Here is a 20,717-nt window from a genome sequence, read left to right on the forward strand (position 1 = left end):
ACCTGGGTTTAATTCCTGAGTTGGGAAGATCCCCTGGAGAGGGCAATGGCAACCCACTCCAGTATTCTTGCCTGGAGAATCCCATGGACGGAGGAGCCTGGCAGAATTCAGTCCCTGGGGTCACAAACAACTGAGCAACTCAGCACAAGCATGGATCATTCTGCTTCCTAACTGGCTTTCTGTCCATCCTTGTCCTGAATTTTGCATCGTAGTTATTAGAGAAAAGGAAAATCCCTTAGTTCTCTTCACTGGGAAGATTGATTGTTGTCTCTGTCAGGTCAGAGATCCCATTGTCTGGAGCAGTGAGTTAGCAGATTGGAGAGCACTTAGAATCGTGGTCTGTCTGCCAGCTCCTCATGGCTTTCCTCAGAGGCCTTCTTGGTTTCACAAACTTGTTTTCACCAAAAAAATGTTAATGCCCAAAGGGCCATTGAAAAGGTGGAACAAAGCTTTTGAACTTTAAATGACGTAGTTGGATGTTGTGCTTTGTACAGAGGTCTGGTTGTGAACCAAATCTGAGCCTGGTGTAGCTGTATGAATCTCCCACGTAAAGGGCAGCCTTGCATTGCATAGAAAGAAGTCTTTGCATCAAGTAGCAATGTCTCCCATTGCCTGCCCTGCTAGAAAGGTCATCTACAATGGATTCTTCTCAAGAGATTAAGGGGGAGAAGTAAAGAAGAAGAGGCATGTGGCTTTATAGATGCCCCAGCTTCCAGCATGTTGCCCTTAAAGGAGAGGAGCTTTCTGTTTGTATTCTGGTTACTGTTACCACCTTTTTCAAATTAACCTATGATGGAAGCAGTCATTTAATCAGTGCATGCAGAATCAGTGAAGGTGGTTCATTGCTTTCAGAATCAGCAGAACTCATGATGGTAGTACGTATCCTGTAATACTCAGTAGTTTAGCTCAGAAGTAACTATTAAAATGTCAGTAAATCGCTGATGTTACATTGAGAGACGAAAGATTTGTGAGTTAGGATTTCCTGAACAAGAGTCATTCACATGATGTTTGTCAAACACCAGGCTCTGTTCCAGGTGCTTTACATGTATTAATTCACTTCATCTTTGCATTCTGTAAAGCAGTCCTTAGTATTTTTAGCATTTATGGGTAAGAAAACTGAGGCACAGAGAGATTAGGTAACATGCCCAAGGTCACACAGCCGGAGAACATAGAGGAGAAATTAGCATCTGAACAGTCTCCCTACAAAGCCCACTGCTACACGAATATTTTCTGCTACAGGAATATTTTCACACTGTGGTCTATCACCAGTTAATCTATCACCTGTTAGTCAAGAAATTAATGTGGAGGTCGTGACCAGGATATTTGGTTAAAATGAAATAGAAAAATATCAGAGTGTATCACTTATCATAAGGATTATTTCATGAAATTTTTGTTTCAGATGCTTACATAAAATTTCTTTATCTTTTCACCCAAACATGTTTCACAAGTCAAAATTGTTCTAATTTCAGAAAGACAATATGGTACAAATACTGCCTATTAGATAACGCTCCCTACAGGGCCCAGGGCAGCCCCATGTAATCAAACACATTTGTGTTTCCTCAGTGAAGTATATGAATATTCACACTAAATACAATAAATAAAGCATATGAACAGCTTTTATGTAGTTCACATCATGGTTGGTTTCCTCATGAATTTTGCTGTTGAACATCAGAAATTTCCCAGCTTTCAGAGCCCTGGAGATTTCAAAATTATAGATTGTGGACCTAATTATACATATGTGTGTACAGGCTTTCTTATAACAGATTGAGGCCAAAGAAAAGTTTGGGAAACACAGCCCGAAGCTGCTGCTGAAATCATGGACTGTTGGAGCCAGGAAGGAACCTAGAGGTGATATGTTCCTTTTACCCATAAAACTGAAACTCCTCAGTTTTAACAAGAAGAAAAATCAGGGGCAGAACACGGGGAGCACTGGGGCTTCTGGAGGTCACCCGCTTCTTCACCCCAGCGCGAGCCCGCTGACACACAGCTTGGGGCGTCTGGACCACACGCCCTTTCCAGCGTCTTATAATAACCATGAAACCACACCGTGCATCTCAGACCTTGGATCCTTTTCAAGTTCTTCTGAGAGAGACTCGAGTTTCGAGTGGTTGCTTCCATCGCTGGGTTCTCCAGAGCCGGTGGAAGCTGAGTGGTTTTGCACCAGTGAGACACTTGGGCTCAGGTGTTTGGCCCGAGAGTGAGGTGCAGCAGGGGACCTGCCCAGGCTCCAGCCAACTCTGTAAATTTCCTGAGTTTGTGGTTGAAACTGGTCTCCGTGGACCAGCAATTTGACATTTTCCCCCGGTGGTGTTACATTCATGTTTTCACGTTTAACATGTCAGACTGAATGAACATTGTGGTCTAAGGATTTAAAAGATTTATAATGGAGTCTTGAAAATTTACTTAAGGAATATGTACTTCCCCAAGCAATAACAAATATTACTACAAATGACCATATTAAATTAAAGTAACTTGGGCATTTCTGATTTGTAGGAGAGTTAAAATTAATCTTATGGCAGTTTCAGTTTCAAAATGAAAACATGACTTTGCCTGACCACAGATTTCCAGGCTGTTAGTCAACAGTGAATGAACCCTCAAGTGACTTTTTTTTCCCTTTAAGAAATATCCAGTTCTCTTTATGTGTATAAAAGTAATACCAGAAGGAAAATACCCTGAAAAATCAACTGTAGTTGTATCTGCAAATTTCCAGTGTTCTGATAAATTTTTTTCATAAGCTGAGTAGTAAGTACATGGATTGTCATTTTATTCTTTCTTAAACTGTGCTTTAAAATATGTATAGTCAATTTGTGTGTGTACTACCACATTTTTAAATGTTTTTAAGCACGTGACAAATCCATGAAAAATCTTCTGTAAGTGTTCTTTAATGAGAGGTCTTATTTTTATACTTTTAAAAAGGAAAAGAAACTTTCCTTATCCATCCTTCATTGCTTCCCTGATTAGCTCCTTTAGTAGGTAAGCAAGGAGCTTGGTTCAAATGCTTTTTCCCCCACATTAAAATAATAATAATAACTGTAGGTATATTGGTAAATGTTTAACAGTTGACTCTTGGGGTGGGGGAAAAACCCCAATTTGTAATATTTGCCAATTTCCATGGTGTAAATACTCCATCATGGCCAAATTTCAGGCTACCAACATTACATCACTGCACAGAGTAGGGAAGTAATGTGCTATATAGCATCATAGAGTAATTCTACCAAACAGATACAACTTTATTAATGTAAATAACCTCAGTAGCATAGATAATAGTAAAATGGAAGAAAACAATAAGAACTAATAAATCTTGAGTTATCTTTGTTTTTAATATACTTGTTTTAATTTTAACTTCACATGATTTAATTTTTGATAATAGGTATATTTATCAAATGGCCTAAATCCCTAAAAATTTAATGATCAACTCTCACAAGCCAGCATGAGCCCACACTAGCACACTACTGCTACAAGACCAGAACAGTTGCCGTTGCAAAGCAGAAAGAATTCGGGGAGGTGGGCACAGCCAGCCTTCCCCATATCACAGCCCAGTGAGGCTACAAATCCAAGACCCCAAGAACCTAGGGGCGCAACACAGCAGAACTTGGATGCTGAGAGAATAAAGACCTCCACTCTAATGGTTGCCCCACTTCCAACAAGTAAACCCCTGCATTTTCCCAGGCCCTAAGCTTCAGCTCTTTAACCCCTTTCAGCTTTGAAAACCATGACTCTGCAGCAAAAACAAGAAAGCTCAGAGTTCTCTGATGTGTAGGAGGCAGCCTGGCAGAGCAGGAGCTTTTGATTCAGTCCTAAAGCTTGACTTCTCAAATACCAGCTTTGCCATCAGCCAGCAAAGTGACCTTGCACAGGCCCCTTCCCCTCATTTCCCAGTTACCAGGAAAAATGAGGAGGCTAGACAAGGTGATCTGTCTCACCCAGCTTCCTTCCTGCTCTAAACCCCATGTTGGCTGCAGTTACTGAGGGCTTTGGGAAAGATCACCAATCATGTCAGAATCAGTATCCACTGGGAAAAACTCATCACCCTGCAGGGTGGTGTGACTTCCCAAGCCTGAATTCCATCTCCTCTAGGAGTATAGCGGAATGTGTCTAACCCTGATGATGGAACAGTCTGGGCTGTGGTCCTTTAAGGATGTCACAGTGTAGCTGCCCCTGAAGATGGAAAATGCTTGGAGCCAACTTACTTGAGTCCAGTCTAGACCACAGTCACAAACAACCTTTATTCATTCTGCCTCATCAGGTCCTTTATTAACTTGTCTCCCCAAGTGGTTTTGGCCATTGGGAATTCACCCATCTTTTGACAAATAGCTGTACTGATGGAACACAGCTTGAAAAGTTCAGGGTTTAAATAAGTCTCCAAAAAGTAGGTAAAGTCATGGGTGATAAGTGAAAGAGGAACAGTGCAAAACCACCAGGGAGAAACTGGTGAATTTTATCCAGTTCTACAGGCATTTTTATGCCCCTCCGTGTGTATGTTGTCACCGGGAATAAATTCTGCAGCTGTGTATCTTGGTATAGCGAGGTTGCCCTGATTTATGGGTATAGCTGCAAGTACATAACCACCAATCCAAGGGAGAAGGAGGGAGGGTGGAGGGAGAGAACGATTGGCAGAAGTGTTTTATGAGTTTCATGTTTAATGCTTTTAACATGGTGCCTCGTTCTCGCTTCTAGAAAGCACTTAGCAGATACAAAGCCAAAAATAAATGGCTGTCCGTAGCTGACCAAACCCATGAGTGGGTGAAGGCAAGGGATATGTGTGTGCACATTGTTGTGGTTGTTTATAGCTGTTTTTATATCTGAACTGTAGGAGAGTATTTATTTTACAATAAAAACCATGAGCTATTGATACTTTTTAACCAGAGTAAGAGAAGACACTGCTAAGCCTCTATCTCTCTGAGTCTCTCTCTTACAAGACTGTCTTTCTGACACTCTCTCTTCACTCTCTGACCTGATTCCCAGTCAGCTATGCATGAGGCATGAACCTGGTGCTTTCAGAGCCATAAACATGCAGCGCATCCTCAAGAAACTTGGAGTAAGGTAGACGTCAGCATTATGCAGTTTGCTGCTAAGTCGCTTCAGTAATGTCCGACTCTGTGCGACCCCAGAGACGGCAGCCCACCAGGCTGCTCCATCCCTGGGATTCTCCAGCCAAGAACACTGGAGCGGGTTATGCAGTTAGCGGTTGTACTTAAATAATAAAAGAAAGCATAGTTCCTTACTTTACAGTCCATATTTTAAGTGTAGAGGTTTATGAGGAGAGGAAAAAGCAGTTTTAAGAGCAGTAGAACCAACTTTATATCTGAAAATAAGTGAATACCTGGCTACCGAGTGCAAACAGTTCTGGTTTGCATTGTCATTCCTTTCTCCCTTTTCAGTCAACACCATCTTGTAGCACAAAAACATAAGAGCTCAAGACAAAGCATATTGCTTTATTACGGTTTGGTTCAACAAATAAAATCCAGTTTATACGTATAGGTTATATTGCAAAGGCCCTTCAGGAAATATGCCTCCATGTTCCAAGTGTAAAAGTAGACATTTTAAGATACTAACACTATTGTAATATTGTTTCATTGTGTGTTTGAGCAACTGGAAACTTTTAACCAGGCATGAGAACTATCTATTGATTTCTAAAATGCCGTAGTGTAATGAAGACGAATATAAAGGAATTCTGTAAGCAGAAGGTAAAATGTATTGGGTAAAATACCATGTCTAAGCACAATGGTATTAGTTTATGATGAATTGTATTAAAATAGTCAAAACACAGTTGATGGGAGGGTGGGGTACAGAGGGGACTTGAGAGGTATGGTTATGATCTGGTTTTTAGCATAGGTGGTGGGCATGAGTGTATGCTTTTTTCATAAACTCTATTCACTAGACTTTCCATCCCAATTTTCAAAAAACATAGTCAACATTTGCTATTTAGGGAGGAAATATCATTTCATAAGTGCTTTTGAGTCTCATTATATGAATTCATAAAATGCTAGATTAAACAGGGAGAAAAGAACAAAGCTTGAATATTACTAAGTTAAGAGAAGTATTGAAAGAATATAACTTTGAAGTTTCCAGAGTGAAACTATCGAAAAAAGTCACCTTTCCCTTTTATGAGTAATAAAATCATGACATAGAAACAGATCTTTCTCAGTGATCTTCTTCTTGTACTGCGCTTGTTCCCTCTTACTGAATCTTCTTGGGCAGAATTGTTTGGTCATTTGATAAATGTATGCTAAGATGTGCTTGGCAGCATGCTAGTAACAATTATAGGGACTTAAGTCCTTTCTTTTCAGCTAGTAGCTGGGGAGACAAGACCTTTAAGCAACCAAGAAAGTGTTAAAAAGCCAGATAACCTGTTTGAGAATCAAGAGTACAAAAAAGAATGCGAGTCCTCACGAAGCCTCGTATGTTCAGTGGCATAAACAATAAGCACTACCAAGCTGCAGATGAAGGAAGGCCTCTCTAGTTGACAGTGGTTGGGGAACTTTGAGAGCAGGTGTACTTTCTGAGGATTGAGAGGACCTTCCAGGCAGTCCTGTAGCTGAAGGCACTGTAGTAAGGACAGAGGCTTGGCCCAGGGAGCTTTCGGGAGCTAGAAGATGATTCTGTCGTGTAGGAACAGGGCAGCTGTTCTGAGTTTGTGAAGCTGGGACTGACCTGTGAACAAGTCCCTACCCCAGGGGGGAGCATCTGTCGCACTCAGGTTAGCAGTCATAATTCCTCCTGCTCTGTAGATAGGTTTCCACAAATGGTCTCTTCCACTTACAGATTCATGACGGACGCTGCCCGCCGAGAGCAGGAGTCTCTGAAGAAGAAGATCCAGCCAAAGCTCTCGCTGACTTTGTCCAGCTCCGTGTCTCGAGGGAACGTGTCCACGCCACCTCGCCACAGTAGCGGAAGCCTTACTCCCCCAGTGACCCCGCCCATCACCCCCTCCTCTTCATTCCGCAGCAGCACCCCAACTGGTGAGTAGGTTGGCCCTTAAGGGGTGTGTGTGTGCGCGCGTGCATGCATGCGTGCTGTATTGTGGGCCAGGCACAGATCTTGCTTGAGATCCACCTCTTCTTTGACCTTTTGTTGATTCATTCATCTATTTATTATTAAAGATATAGTTAATAAGTTATCATTTATAATGTGCATGTGATAATGGTTTTATAGACATGCTTTCAAGCCTTTACCATTTGTTACATATAAAGTGATGCAATGTCTTGGGTTTGCTTCAGTCAGTGGAGAAATAGATCAAACAAGATCGATTGTGTTGATTATTGCCATGTGTTGATTATTGTTGAAGCTGAGTGATATATACATAGGGGCTTATCATCATACCAGTCTCCCTAGTTTCGCTTGTTTAAAAGCTTTTCTGTGATAGAATGATCAATTTTTAAAACTTAGAATCCCTCTTAGCACCAGGCCTGAGTTACAGTAGTGAACCCAAGGAAACCAGTCATGTTCTTTCTGATGGGCTGAGGCCTAGTAGATGTTGGCATTCTAGGGGCCCGAAAGGAATACTCTTTCTTGTCTTCACCTCCCAAATCGAAGCGATTTGAAAAATAAGACTCAAAGGTAGAAAGTAAAATCAACTTTATTACTGCATAAGGCTAAACTGCAGAATAAAGCTACGATCTGTAACAACTGACTTCTTCCCTGAGTTGAACTTATTCCTGAACGTTCCTCCTAAGCTTGCCTGTGTAGGAGCAGACCAGCGTGTGCCCAGGCACGGAGCTGAGCAGCACAGAACCTTCTCCTAAGTCGGAGATCCACTGGTCAGTGGTAGAAGATGGTAGAAAGAGGCTGGAAAAGTCCCTCCTCTTCTTTTTCCCATCTGAGAACAGAGATTATATTTCCCCTCACTCCTGTATAGACAGGCATTCATCAAAGAAATACACCAATAACTATAACATTGTAACTCAGTGATGGGAGAGAGGTTTGACAGAATCAGGAAAGACTTCCCCAAGAGGGAGAGAAGGAGCATCCAGCCAAGAGGACAGCATTTTTCAAAGGCTCCATGAAGAGGAACCTGGCAGGTCCCAGGTTACTGAAGGTCGACCAAGTGGTGGTGAGGTGTTTGTTAGATGAGGCCAAGGAGGTCTGCAGGGCCCGGGGCTCTGAGGATGTTATTAAAGATTCTGGTTCATGCTAAGAGCAGAAAGAAGCCATTCAGAATCATGCCATCACTCCCTCAGTAGTATCCCCCCTTAATGGTGGATGAAAATGTTTATTTTCTCTTAGAGTTTATGTATTTTTTTATCCAGCTCCCATCAAGGGAAGTGGCAGCAGTCCTGTTTCTCAAAGTGTGCTTCAGAATATGACTTTCACAAAATGGAAGTTGAGGAAAAGGGTTCCCTAATAAGTCTGAGAAAGTGTGATGGGTTAGACAAAGGTTCAGTTCAGTTCAGTCGCTCAGTCGTGTCCGACTCTTTGCGACCCCATGAATTGCAGCACGCCAGGCCTCTCTGTCCATCACCAACTCCCGGAGTTCACTCAGACTCACGTCCATCGAGTCAGTGATGCCATCCAGCCGTCTCATCCTCAGTCGTCCCCTTCTCCTCCTGCCCCCAATCCCTCCCAGCATGAGTCTTTTCCGATGAGTCAACTCTTCGCATGAGGTGGCCAAAGTACTGAAGTTTCAGCTTTAGCATCATTCCTTCCAAAGAAATCCCAGGGCTGATCTCCTTCAGAATGGACTTGTTGGATCTCCTTGCAGTCCAAAGGGCTCTCAAGAGTCTTCTCCAACACCACAGTTCAAAAGCATCAATTCTTCGGCGCTCAGCCTTCTTCACAGTCCAACTCTCACATCCATACATGACCACAGGAAAAACCATAGCCTTGACTAGACGGACCTTAGTCGACAAAGTAATGTCTCTGCTTTTGAATATGCTATCTAGGTTGGTCATAACTTTTCTTCCAAGGAGTAAGCGTCTTTTAATTTCATGGCTGTAATCACCATCTGCAGTGATTTTGGAGCCCCCCAAAAATAAAGTCTGACACCGTTTCCACTGTTTTCCCATCTATTTCCCATGAAGTGATGGGACTGGATGCCATGATCTTCGTTTTCTGAATGTTGAGCTTTAAGTCAACTTTTTCACTTTCCGCTTTTACTTTCATCAAGAGGCTTTTTAGTTCCTCTTCACTTTCTGCCCATAAGGGTGGTGTAAACTGGTTTATTCAATACAGGGCTTTAATATAATACATTGTTATTCTCCAAGAGGAGGATTTAGAAAACTTTCAAACTTGTCACTCTGATTATCGGCGCTCTTTTTCTAGGGGCGTCTCGGTGGGCTCATGGTTGAGAGGGTACCCTGTGTTCCATCAGGATTGGGCATTTTGAACACAGAATAGGTGTGGGAGGCAGACAGAGTTCCTACCTGAGCTTTGCCCCTTACAGATCACTGGTAATACCCATTATTTAGGTTTTTGTGTGAGAGTTAAATGTGATTGCACACACATGCATTGAACATTCAGTAAATGTTCATCCCTGTGGTCCAGTTTTCAACTAGCTGTTTCAGGAATAGAATTGGAGATCATTCTATACAGGAGGAACTGGGTTCATTTGTGTGGGCATTTTTCCCTTCCCTGAGATAGACCACCATGTTTCTCTTACATGTCTTTCTGTGAAGATTTACTTTTCAGGATTTCTGCTAACATTTACTGGTAAGTCTAAGGAATGCCATGAGAATGTAGTGTGATTCTTCGATTCTCTTTTCTGAGCATTTCTATGAATATTTATTCATATGCCATGTGAATTATGGGGACAGTTTTATACTTGGGTATGTTTTATACCTGACTTAATATGGATTGACTCGTGGCCAGTACCAGATAACTATGACTACCCCAATTAGTAATGGGAGTTTTAGAACCCCATGAAAATAAAGAAAGTTTAAAAGTGAGAGTTTATTATTTTTCATGTAAGAATGTTTGGAAGAAATGGAATCATTTCCTCTCCTTCAGACATAAAGAAATCTTTCTGACACCTTGTCTATTTTAGCAATTTCCTACTGAGAATTAATTTATGTTGTGGTAAAGATGTATCATTTTCAGTCTGTCAAGATCATTGCTGAGTTATTTGCTGCTTGAAGAACATTCCATGTAAACATCAAAAATTAGCAGGGGAAATGGTTTCTTAAACCCCTACCCTGTACAATTTTGATTGTGTACATTTTTCAATGTTTGAAATGTTATTTTACCTGTAGTTAGAGAGATCAGCTTATTTTGCCTGACTAATGTGGTTTCAGTCACTTTCATTGCCAGGTTATAAATAATTTTCCATGTTTCTACCTCCTAAATTCACTCTTGCAAGTTTCATATTCAAGATGCATTCCTGGTGCAGAAGTAATAGTCATCTTGCCGGAAAGTTCATTTATAGAGTATTCTCTAAAATATACCATCTTGACTAGACAGAATCAGATCTCAGTTTCATCATAGAGTTTCAAGTATGTCTTAGGAATTCTTAGAATTAAGATTGATTTTGTGATTTCTAAAACTCTAGAGAAATTTTCTTCTCTCAGCTTTTTCATTTCCTGTCTTTATTTGCTTCGTATTCTTTTTTAATGTATTTTTTAGTGTTCACTTAAGGAAAGCTGTGAATGGTTTAAATCATGGGTCAACATTGTTTCATGAAGGCACGGGGGCCTCTGTGTCAGCTACTCAGCTCTGCCACCGTAGCAGTGAAAGCAGCTATAGAGCTGCAAGTGGACAGTCTGAGTTCTATAAAACGGAAAGTTTCTGTGAAACCTTATTTACAGATTTGGTCCATAGGTCATAGTTGCCAGCCCCTGATTTAAATTATAGAGATAAAGAATTAAAGATATGTGTGATTACTATGTATAAAACATATAGTCAACAAGGACCTACTGTGTAGCACAGGGAAGCATACTCAGTGTTTTGTAATAGCGTATACCAAAAAGAATCTGAAAATTTAAAAAGATCTATATATATATGTGTGTGTGTGTGTGTGTGTGTGTGTGTGTGTGTGTATCACTGAATCACTTTGCTGGAAACTGTTGGCTGGATTTCTGGTTATAATAGCACTGCATAGTCTCTCCTGGAAAATACTTGCATATATATTTTGGCCCATCTGGGGGGAAAAATTCAAGTAACACAACATTGTAAATCAGCTATACTTAAATTAAAAACATATATATTAAAAGTGAAGATAAACATGATTGAATTCACTGAAAATAAAGTGTTAAAACAGTTCATACCGTTCTCCTTTAAAAGTAGTAATAATTACTGAGGAAAGGCAACCTAGATTTTTTACTATGTATGCTTACTATATGCTTTATGTATGATTACTAAATCCTAGCACCAGCCCCACTGAAACAACATTATTAATTCCCATGTACAGATTAATACCTTTTAAAATTTTATTTTAATTGGAAGATAATTGCTTTACAACATTGTAATGTTTTTTGCTATACATCAATATGAGTCGGCCATTGACATACCTGTGTCCCCTCCATCCTGAACCCCCTCCCACCTCTCTGCTCACCCCATCCCTCCAGGCTGTCACAGATCACCTACTTTGGGTGCCATATGTCATATGTCAAATTCCCATTGACTATCTAATTTACATATGGTAATGTTAATACCTTTTTAAAAACTCTTTAGACCTTCAGCCACTTAGCTGCCTCAGTTGCTAACTTGAAACTTCTAAACCCAAAACACAAAAAGTCATTAAGTTATTGGAACTGTGGTTTACTCTTATTCACAGTAACCCTCAGTTTTAACCCACTCCACCATTCAGATAGCAGATCAGAACTTGAAGAACTTAATCGATTTAGTTTACTCAAGGTTTCTTTCAAGGGTGAGTTGGAGCTGACTCCAGGCAGTCAGTTGTTAACTATTCAGGCTTGCAGACCAGTTGTTAAAGCTCATCCTGAAATTGGTCATGGTGGGAGTCTTAAACCTCCCTTTGCCTGGGCTCCACTCCGAGACTCTTACTCTGTTGATGGATCGGGCATTGAGAGTTTTCTTGAAGCTCTTGCTAGGTAATTCTAACCTACAGCCAGAGGTGGGAAACCACTGTTTTTAAATGCTGGGTCCCATCTTGTCAGAGCTGTGTGTTTTCTTGCCTAGGTTAGCCTATTTCCAGTTTGCTTGGAGAAAGATTGCTGTAATCTACTTGCTTAGCCTCCAAACGTGAGTCCAGTGGGACTAAACAGATGCTTGCTTATGTCTTAATGGAGAAGCCATGGAAAGTGTTGGCTGAATTTCTGGTTATAATAGCACTGCATAGTCTCTCCTGGAAAATATTTGCATATATATTTTGGCCCACTTGGGGGGAAAAAATTCAAGTATCAAACCAGAGAAAGGTACCCAAGGAAATTAAACCAATTTTTTTGTTTTCCTGTTTCAGCAGCCTATAATGATCATGAAGTAACAAATTATATCTGTTAATCTGTAGTTTAAGTTCCTATCGTGCATTATGTCATTTCGTTTCATATTCCTGTGTCTCCTGCTATTTGGCGTGATAGTAGATCTTTAACATTCCCTTATGCCTTTGGCAATAAGTTACTCAGATTATAGCTTCACAGTTCTCAGGAGCTGCTAATAAACAGCAAAATCATTTTAAAAAGTAAAGTATTAATTTCACCCTCAAGATGGAAATTACTGCCATACAGCTGATAGAACTGACAGAATTTAGCTCAACATTTAGAAGCTCTGTCTGAATGGAGCTGAGGTGAACTTTCCCCCAATCCCATTATTTTTAGAAAATAAACCTAAACAACCTTACTAAAGGGAGAAAATCTCAAGGAATAAAAGATAACTAAAGTAAGGTCTAAACTCACACAATTCCCCCATCCCCACCCCAAAGAAAAGAATAAAACGGAAGGAAAAATCTCAGAGAGATAAATCCTGTCCTATTTAACAGTGGAAAAGGAGAAAAAACTAAATATTTTAGCCTGACTGAATTTTGTGACCTACTTATAATAAATTCCTAAGACCGGGATTTGGTGTTTCTAATGGATTCTGCCCTAAAGAGATTAATATCTGGACAGTGCCTAAAAAACATTCCCTAAACTCTTCCCATTGAGAAAGTAGCCTTGATTTATATTTCCCTTTTCACATAAATGTGTTTACTTAAGCTGGAGAATGACTTCATGTTGCTCTACTGTCTGGCTTACATTATATTCAGGGTCACAACACACCCTTTCCTGGCCTATGACTTGTTTTCTTGTTTGTTTATATACTGCTTTGTTCCAGTCATTGTCCTTTCATCTTCTTTATTGATTGACTTGTAAAACCTTCGTCCTGCTTCCTGAGAGTTATGGCCCAGTCTTGTCACTAATTTTGCTTCCTTCCCCACCATCTTATGCAGCTACTTATTTATAATCTCTTACAACTCCAAGTGTAGGATAGCAGCAACAAGATAGTAATTACAAGTATTTTTCTCAACTACACCACCTGCAAGAGACCTTCCCAAACAAAACATGTTTTTGACTTGAAGAAAGCAAAGCAAATCAGTGCCAGTCTGTATTAGTAGATTTTATCTTTAGAGTTCACAGAAACTTAATCACCATTTGTTTACCCCACTTTAAAGACAAAAGAAATTGAGGCTCATTTAAATGAAACCTTGCCCAAGTTCAGTCATCCCCAGTTGAGTGGCCACTGTTTTCCAGAGCACCAAGACTGGGCATCTTTTCAGTTCATGTAATTTACTGAGCATCTATTTTGTTATAATCATTGTTCCAAGTACGGGGAGTACAAAAAAGCAGAAGGTGTAGCCCTTATGGATTAGAATTTATGTCTCTTAGTAGAAGCAGGTTATACACATGTGGAGCAAATACGTAATGAACATGACATACACGCAGATGGACCGGTTTATTAGTTAGATAAGATAGAGGTACTCATGGGGCCATTCTTTCCATACTGTTTTAAGGCAGTTATAAGCAATATATTCACATCCACAAAATGTCTTAGAAAGTTTAAGTCAGTGTAAATTCCTAAAGAGTTGGAATCAGGTGAGATCAGGGGGAAGTGATTGGCGGCACACAGTTTTAGAGCATGATCGTTATGGACTGCCGGGGGATTCATAAGCAGACCCAGGTATGTTGATGGGGGCGTAGTTATGGAAACCTGGAGTGTTCTGGAGCACCTTCTGAAACTCTGGGAACATAGAGGTAAAGTGATGAGAGCTTTTGGCATCAGAGGGATCTGGATTCAAATTTTATTCTTCAGTTTGAGAGATGGATGATCTTAAACCTTTGCAAGCCTTGGTCTCCTCCTGTATGCATTGGAGACAATGCCTACCTTCCCATGAGGATTAATGAGGTAAAGTTAGGGATGGAAACAGCTACTTACGTTAATACTGTCTCTCCATAAACCTCTGGTTCAGAAAGGTTCTCCAGGGCTTCAGAAACAAGTGATTTTGGCTGAGCAGTTCCACACTGCGTAGTTACCCAAGAGGAATGGAAGTATATGTCCACAAAAGACAGGTGCAGGGATGTACAGGACAGCGTTATTTGCAGTAGCCCTGAGTATTAGCTGGTCTGTCTCCAAGTACAGGGATAAACAAATTGTGATCTATCTGTACAATGGAATACTATTTAGTGACTTTAAAAAAAAACCATGAATGAGTCTCAAAAACATTATACTGAGTGAAAGGAACCAGACACAAAAGAGTACATTTGAAATTCAAGTAGAGATAGCTGATCTGTAACAGTGGAAATCTAAACAGTAGTTGACTCTGGGAACAGGAAGAAAAAGTTCTCTCCTTCCCGAGAACTTTCTGGACTGGGGGATATAGTCCATATCTTGATTGAGATGTTGATTACACAAAGGTGTACATTTATCAAATTCATTGAATTAGGCACTTAAAATCTATGCATTGTATTTACCTCAGTTAAAAAAAAAAAATTGTTGGCCCAGGCAGAAATGAGGCAAAGGAGCCCACAACTTCCACTCATTCCCTGAAAGAGCAGAGAGCATTTCCTCTACTGTAAACAAGCCATTTAAGAAAAAGGGAGGTACATACATGCAGTAGTTTGAAGAAGAAAATCTCTGGAATTTCCTCTCCATTGAAGAAAGACAGTGAAATCCTTTATTCTCAGCTTTCAAACTCTACAGAAACAATAGTGTGGTCAAGTAAAAACAATTGCTACACTTATTAAATGAAGAAGAACTAATTGCCAGACACTGGGACACAATTTGAATTAGTTGGTGATTAAAAATGTTTCCAATAGAAAATTATAGCATATGGATCTTCCAGATCCAAAATACTTTGCTTTCCATGAGACAGAATTTTACAAGAAAGAAAAATTAAATTTTTAATTTAAATTTACTTTTTAAAAATTAAAAACTAACACTGCCCAATTTCAGCCCCTGGATATCCTCTGAAACTCTAAATGAACTCCATTTCTGTAATGGGAACCCAGTTAATAACAGCGTATCTTCAGACTTAGAATTTGCAGTAACGGCCATCAATAACTTATCTTCTAGTGACAATATTTTTGAGGCCTGCCATTTTAGCAGTATCATGCTTAACCATTCACATTTAATTATAAACCTGAATTTCATCTCTACTGTAACTGTTATTGCTTAATCAAATTCAACAAAAATAATATGTCCACTGTTAAGAATTCCCACAAGAAATCTTGACAGTCTTTACATCATGTTCAGGCATGTTTCACCTGGTGCTAGAAACGTAGTTCACGGTGTGGTTTTGGCCCTCAATCATTGTTGCTCTTTCTATGTCCCAGTAGGGGTCTCTGCACTGGCCCAAAAATGTCAAGAAATATCAAAAGATAAAGTTATTTTCAAGGGCACACCCCCTACCCCCCAAAAGAATGCAGTCTCTTTAAGCTAGGGTCCAGAGCTCATTCGTATGCCAGCTCCCATCAGTACACACTTTGACTAATTTTCCTCTGGAAGCAAGTACCAGAACCGAAATAGGAGTGCTAAAGAGAGCCACATATTGTAAGCATGGAAAACGGCACGGATTCCACTGAAAGCACAAACAGGCAGACACCCAGTGCTGCCACACACCTCTGCTGCGAGGCTGACAGGGATTTAACACCTGATGAATTCGTAACCCCGCCAAACGTGTATGTTTGCAAAGAAGCCTTTTCATTTTCCTTCCCATCTAACACAGCATATTAAAATCAGACAAGCCCTTTCATCTTCGTGGGTATCACAGCAGCAAACTGATTTTAATGTCTTTTCCATGTGGGTCTACTTTTAACAATAAAGGGATCCCCAGGCGCACCCAGCTGCACAGCATTAGAGACAGAATCTGCAAAAAAAAAAAAAAAAGAGAGAACGCTTTAAGCTAATTTGTCCTTGCTAAAAAGACTATCCACGTACAGAATCTCCCTGGATCTGTCTCAGGGCTTTGTTCAAAGTCCTTGGAAAAGCACTAAAAGCAAAGTGGCATCTGACAGGAAGGGAGAAACAAGCCGCTGGGACCTGTCTGATACCTGGCAAGGAAAGGATGCTGGCTGTGCACCTTGAGTCTCTTACCACCAAACTCAGATAGTTACTCACTCCTTGGAAAACGGGATGCTGGTGTTAATTTATAGTCATCAAAGCAGCAACAAGTTAGCTTGATCTTATCAGATCAAAGATGTGTTTCATACTCCACTGGGCTGAATTTTCTTTTTAACCTAGCCAACTCAGGCTCTCTTTGGTATGGAAGAATAAAACATAACAAATCACCCCAAGAAACTAAAGTTGGTTGGGAGACCACTGGATAGGAATTTAAGATCTAATCATGATGTGCTTGCTGTGTTTTCTACCTAGATACCCAATCATTATTATTTTCTACAGGCAGAAAAATAAAAGCAGTGGCCAAGGTGTTCCAGATGCTTACAGACCCCAAAATAGGTCACTCAGGGAAATTGTTTTTCCTCTTGTCAAAATAGTTTTGAGTAAAATAGCTACAGGGCATCTGTCAATGGCCTACCAACCAAGATATATCTTTTTGAAGCCTGTCTCTAGGAGGACTTTTAGTTTTCAAATAGATATATTTTCCAAAATTAAAATATTTTCAAGTAACGAAATAAGTGTAAAGCGGGTTTCTCTTATAGCAAATAGTGGGAATGGTATTTTCCATGTAAGATATTTTGAGCTCTTTCTATGCTGTATAACTGGATCCTAGTGAAAATCCTCGTCACAGTATTTAACTTGAAAGCAGTTCTAAACCTGATAGTCCAGGATTAAACTCCGTGCTTCCACAGAAGGGAGCCCAAGTTCGATACCTGGTCATGAAACTTAGATCCTGCAAGCTGCAGGGCACAGCCAGAAAAAAAACTTTTTAAAATAAAATTTGTAAAATGTTTTTTAAAAAAAAAAAGAATAGGGGACTTCCCTGATGGTCCAGTGGTTAAAAATCCACCTTGCAGTGCAAGGACACAGGTTTGATCCCTGTTCCTGGCAGATCCCATGCACCGCGGAACAACTGAGCCCATGGGCCACAACTGCTGAGCCTGCGCCCTGGAGCCCGGGAGCTGCATCCGCGGAAGCTCGTGCACACCTGGGGCCTGTGCTCTGCAGCAGAGTAAGCCACCGCAAGAAGAAGGCTGTGCACCGTGCCTGCAACTAGAGAGACCCGCACACAGCAAGAGACCCACCAAAGCCAAAAGATAAAAAATAAATCCTTTTTTAAAAGGGTAAAAGAAGAAAGAGAGTTGCTTAAAGTCTTAAACTCAGGGGTGGAAAGGACCTCGACACGCTTTTCTGTTGGCCATCCTTTTCCAGTTTGTCTGCCAGGCAGAAGTGTACTGTGTTACTCCAAGGCTCCAACAATTACCAGGACCAGTGCCAGGCATTCATTTTAGGATATCACTTTTGAAGCGCAGTCATGATCCTATATCTTGAACAGCATCCCCCACCCCCCACCAAATGACACCTTTAAATGGCCACTTTCTAATTTAAGAACTTTGCATAAACTTCTAGGCCATTATTGTGTTAACAGTCTCCCTAAAGTTCACCTTGATGAAGTTCATTTTGGCAGAGCATGCCATTGCTACCAGCAGTATTTCACTGCCATTAAAAGGAAACAGGCTTTGAAAAATGTTTAATTAAAGCCACTTGGTTTCAGTAATATACATGCATATAATTTAGAATATGCTATGCTATACCTAAATTGTTTTTGTAAGACTAACAAAACTTGACAAATGACTAACTTTAAAAGCATATAATTAAAATGTTACAGCTCAATTGTGAGTGAACTGCCAGAGGACGCCTGCCTGGGGATGTTTGTGACAGCCTAGGTGGGTTCCCACCACCACCTGTGGACGACACACCTCAGCCTGGAGGCTTTTTCCTTCCCCCTAGGAGATGAATAAGCCCTTTTGGGAAACTAAAACCATAAAATTAAAATTATGAAGTAACTGCAAATATAAAAATTGGGATTTAAAAATTTTTTTAATAAATCAGTTTCTGGAATAACTATATAATAAGCATGCATTGCAGAAACATAAATATACCATTGGTAACTAATACATAGTACTTGGCAAGTAAATTGCAAATTAAAAGTTTAGTAGAATCCAGTTAACACATTTGTAAATAATCTATAGTGCTGTGTTTCCTAAAATGAATAATAAATATTCCAAAAAGGATTTTTTTTTCTTTTTTTTTGGAGGGGAGGGCTCACAATAAAGACCTATTTCCTGGCATCATCAAAAAAGGAGGATTTGCCAAGACTAGAAAGCTTCTCCTTTGCCATGTAAAAGCCCTTTATCTAAAGCTATAAATGTGGCATAGTAATGGACATTGTCATTTTCTGGCAAGCAAGGAGGACAAACTGGAAAATGAATTATGTTATAAACTGGAAAGTAGCTTCATTTTCATGGTAGCTCTTTAAAAATAACATCTCACAGCCTCCTAGAATTTCTGTTCACTTAGTCTGTATTTTCTATTATATAATAGTACATTTTGGAAAGGTGACAGGGCTGAAAAGTGAATGGATATTTTTTTGGAACATTTTGCCTCTCTCGTCATCTAGAAGATGGCAATTTGTGGCTCCTTCTGAGTGATATTTCAGATTTTTGTCTATAAAGTGCTCTGAGTGGCCTGAATTTATTAACCTAATAAGCCATATTGTTACCTGGGTGCCTGGGCCTGGTTAATAGTTGTTGTTGACTCTTCTCATTGACAGACCAAGATAATGAACAGAACCTGCATGCCGGTCCTTGGCAGACTGGTAGTAAGTCATCTTCCCTCACCCACGGGAGCTCCAGGACTTAGAGTTGGCTCAGAGGACCGGAGCCTGGGATTAAATCTGAGGTCCTGGGTTTGATTCCCCTGTGAGCCAATTCACTTGGCTCCATCCTTGAGCCCTGAATTGTGCCCCTGAGGCTACTTGAACGCAGCCCCTTCGAATCTCTCAGGAAAGAGATGGTGGAGATCTGGTAAACTCATGTAGGACAAATCAGGTTCCCAAAGATTTGCCTTTCCCTCTGGCTTGGCCCAGGGGGTCAAGGTCAGTGTCAAAATAAAACTATGAGAAAAACCAACTCAGATAAACAAGGTCCTGCTGTATAACACAGGAAACTGTATTAGATATTCTGTGATAAAACATAATGGAAAAGAATATGAAATGGAATGTGTATGTAACTGAGTCACTTTCCTGTACTGCAGAAATTAACATAACACTGTAAATCAAGTATACTTCAGTATTAAAAATAAAAGCTCACAGTGTGTGCCTGTGAAGCACTCTGGATGGCCTCGGTTTATTCAGTGACAAAGCAACAGTACTGCTTTGACATGTTCATCCCCATAGTCTTTTGTGTTCAGTACAGATGCCCTCAGAATAGTCAAAAGAAGACTGACAGAGGAGTTGGTACAAATAGATGTCTTAAGACGGGCGAAGCCTCAAACCACTCTAGTACTTGTTGCTAAGGACAGAGATTCTGTGACTTGGATGGAAGGGGATCTCTTTCACTTCCTGCTCCCCTTAAAGTGATGGTCAGAGAGTAAGGCCCGCCCCTCCTCCACCTCAGGGCAGAGGATTCCTGGGAGAGTAGTGGCTGATGCGGCAACTCCATTGCATCAGTTGTTGTTCCTTAACACCCTGAATTTAGGAGATGCTTACTGCCCCGAACTCCTTCTGATGAAAGGAAGCAATGGAGAAAACACATGGCATAAAATAGCATGAGATCTTAACACTGTGGAATTTTAGAAACAGAAATATGTCTCAAGGTCATCTTGGCTATTGCAATTTATAAGTTATGACCAGCATTTTTTAATACAAGGAAAGAAAGAAATAGAAAATAGGGTGCTGCACACTTAGTAAGGATAAATACTTTCTGAGGGAACTTTTAGTTTCGTGTGTATGTGTGTGTACATTATTTTCTGAGTTGTGTTTTTTTTTTTTTTTTTAACTGAATCATGGTCAGAAAATTTGAAATCCAGTTATCCAGATTCACCACTTCATACAACTGTAGTGTAAAGTCCAAGGTCGTGTGGCCAAATGGATCAAAAAAGTACCAAGACCCGAGCTTCCTGATTTCCAGCCCAGTGCATATTCCTCGCATTCCAGCCACAGCGAAACACTGAGTGTGTTCTGATCATCAGCTGCGCTGTAATCGCAGTTCTTTGTTCAGGAGGCTTCATCAAGCCGTAGCCATACAGTTCTTCCGGGCCTGCAGATCCTGGAATGTTCCCAGACTCTCCATCCTCAGAAAGAGCACAAGGTCCTTCACTAGAGCTTAGTCATAAAGAGAGGAGGGGAAATCATGTTTCTGTGTGCCTTTGGGGCGGGTAGAGATTTCTCTCTGATC

The 20,717-nt window shown here is 40.4% G+C and overlaps 1 protein-coding gene across 1 annotated transcript in view; it reads left to right on the top strand.

Annotated features, from left to right (window-relative positions):
* Nucleotides 1–20,717, top strand: part of JAZF1 (JAZF zinc finger 1) — a 331,735-nt gene that overhangs the window by 275,932 nt on the left and 35,086 nt on the right. The window contains exon 3 of the mRNA XM_052638820.1: nucleotides 6,766–6,962. Coding sequence (XP_052494780.1) covers nucleotides 6,766–6,962 — 197 coding nt within the window. The remainder of the gene's footprint in view (nucleotides 1–6,765; nucleotides 6,963–20,717) is intronic.

The sequence above is a fragment of the Budorcas taxicolor genome, chromosome 4 (genome assembly GCF_023091745.1).
Source record: "Budorcas taxicolor isolate Tak-1 chromosome 4, Takin1.1, whole genome shotgun sequence".
NCBI classification, from domain to species: domain Eukaryota; kingdom Metazoa; phylum Chordata; class Mammalia; order Artiodactyla; family Bovidae; genus Budorcas; species Budorcas taxicolor.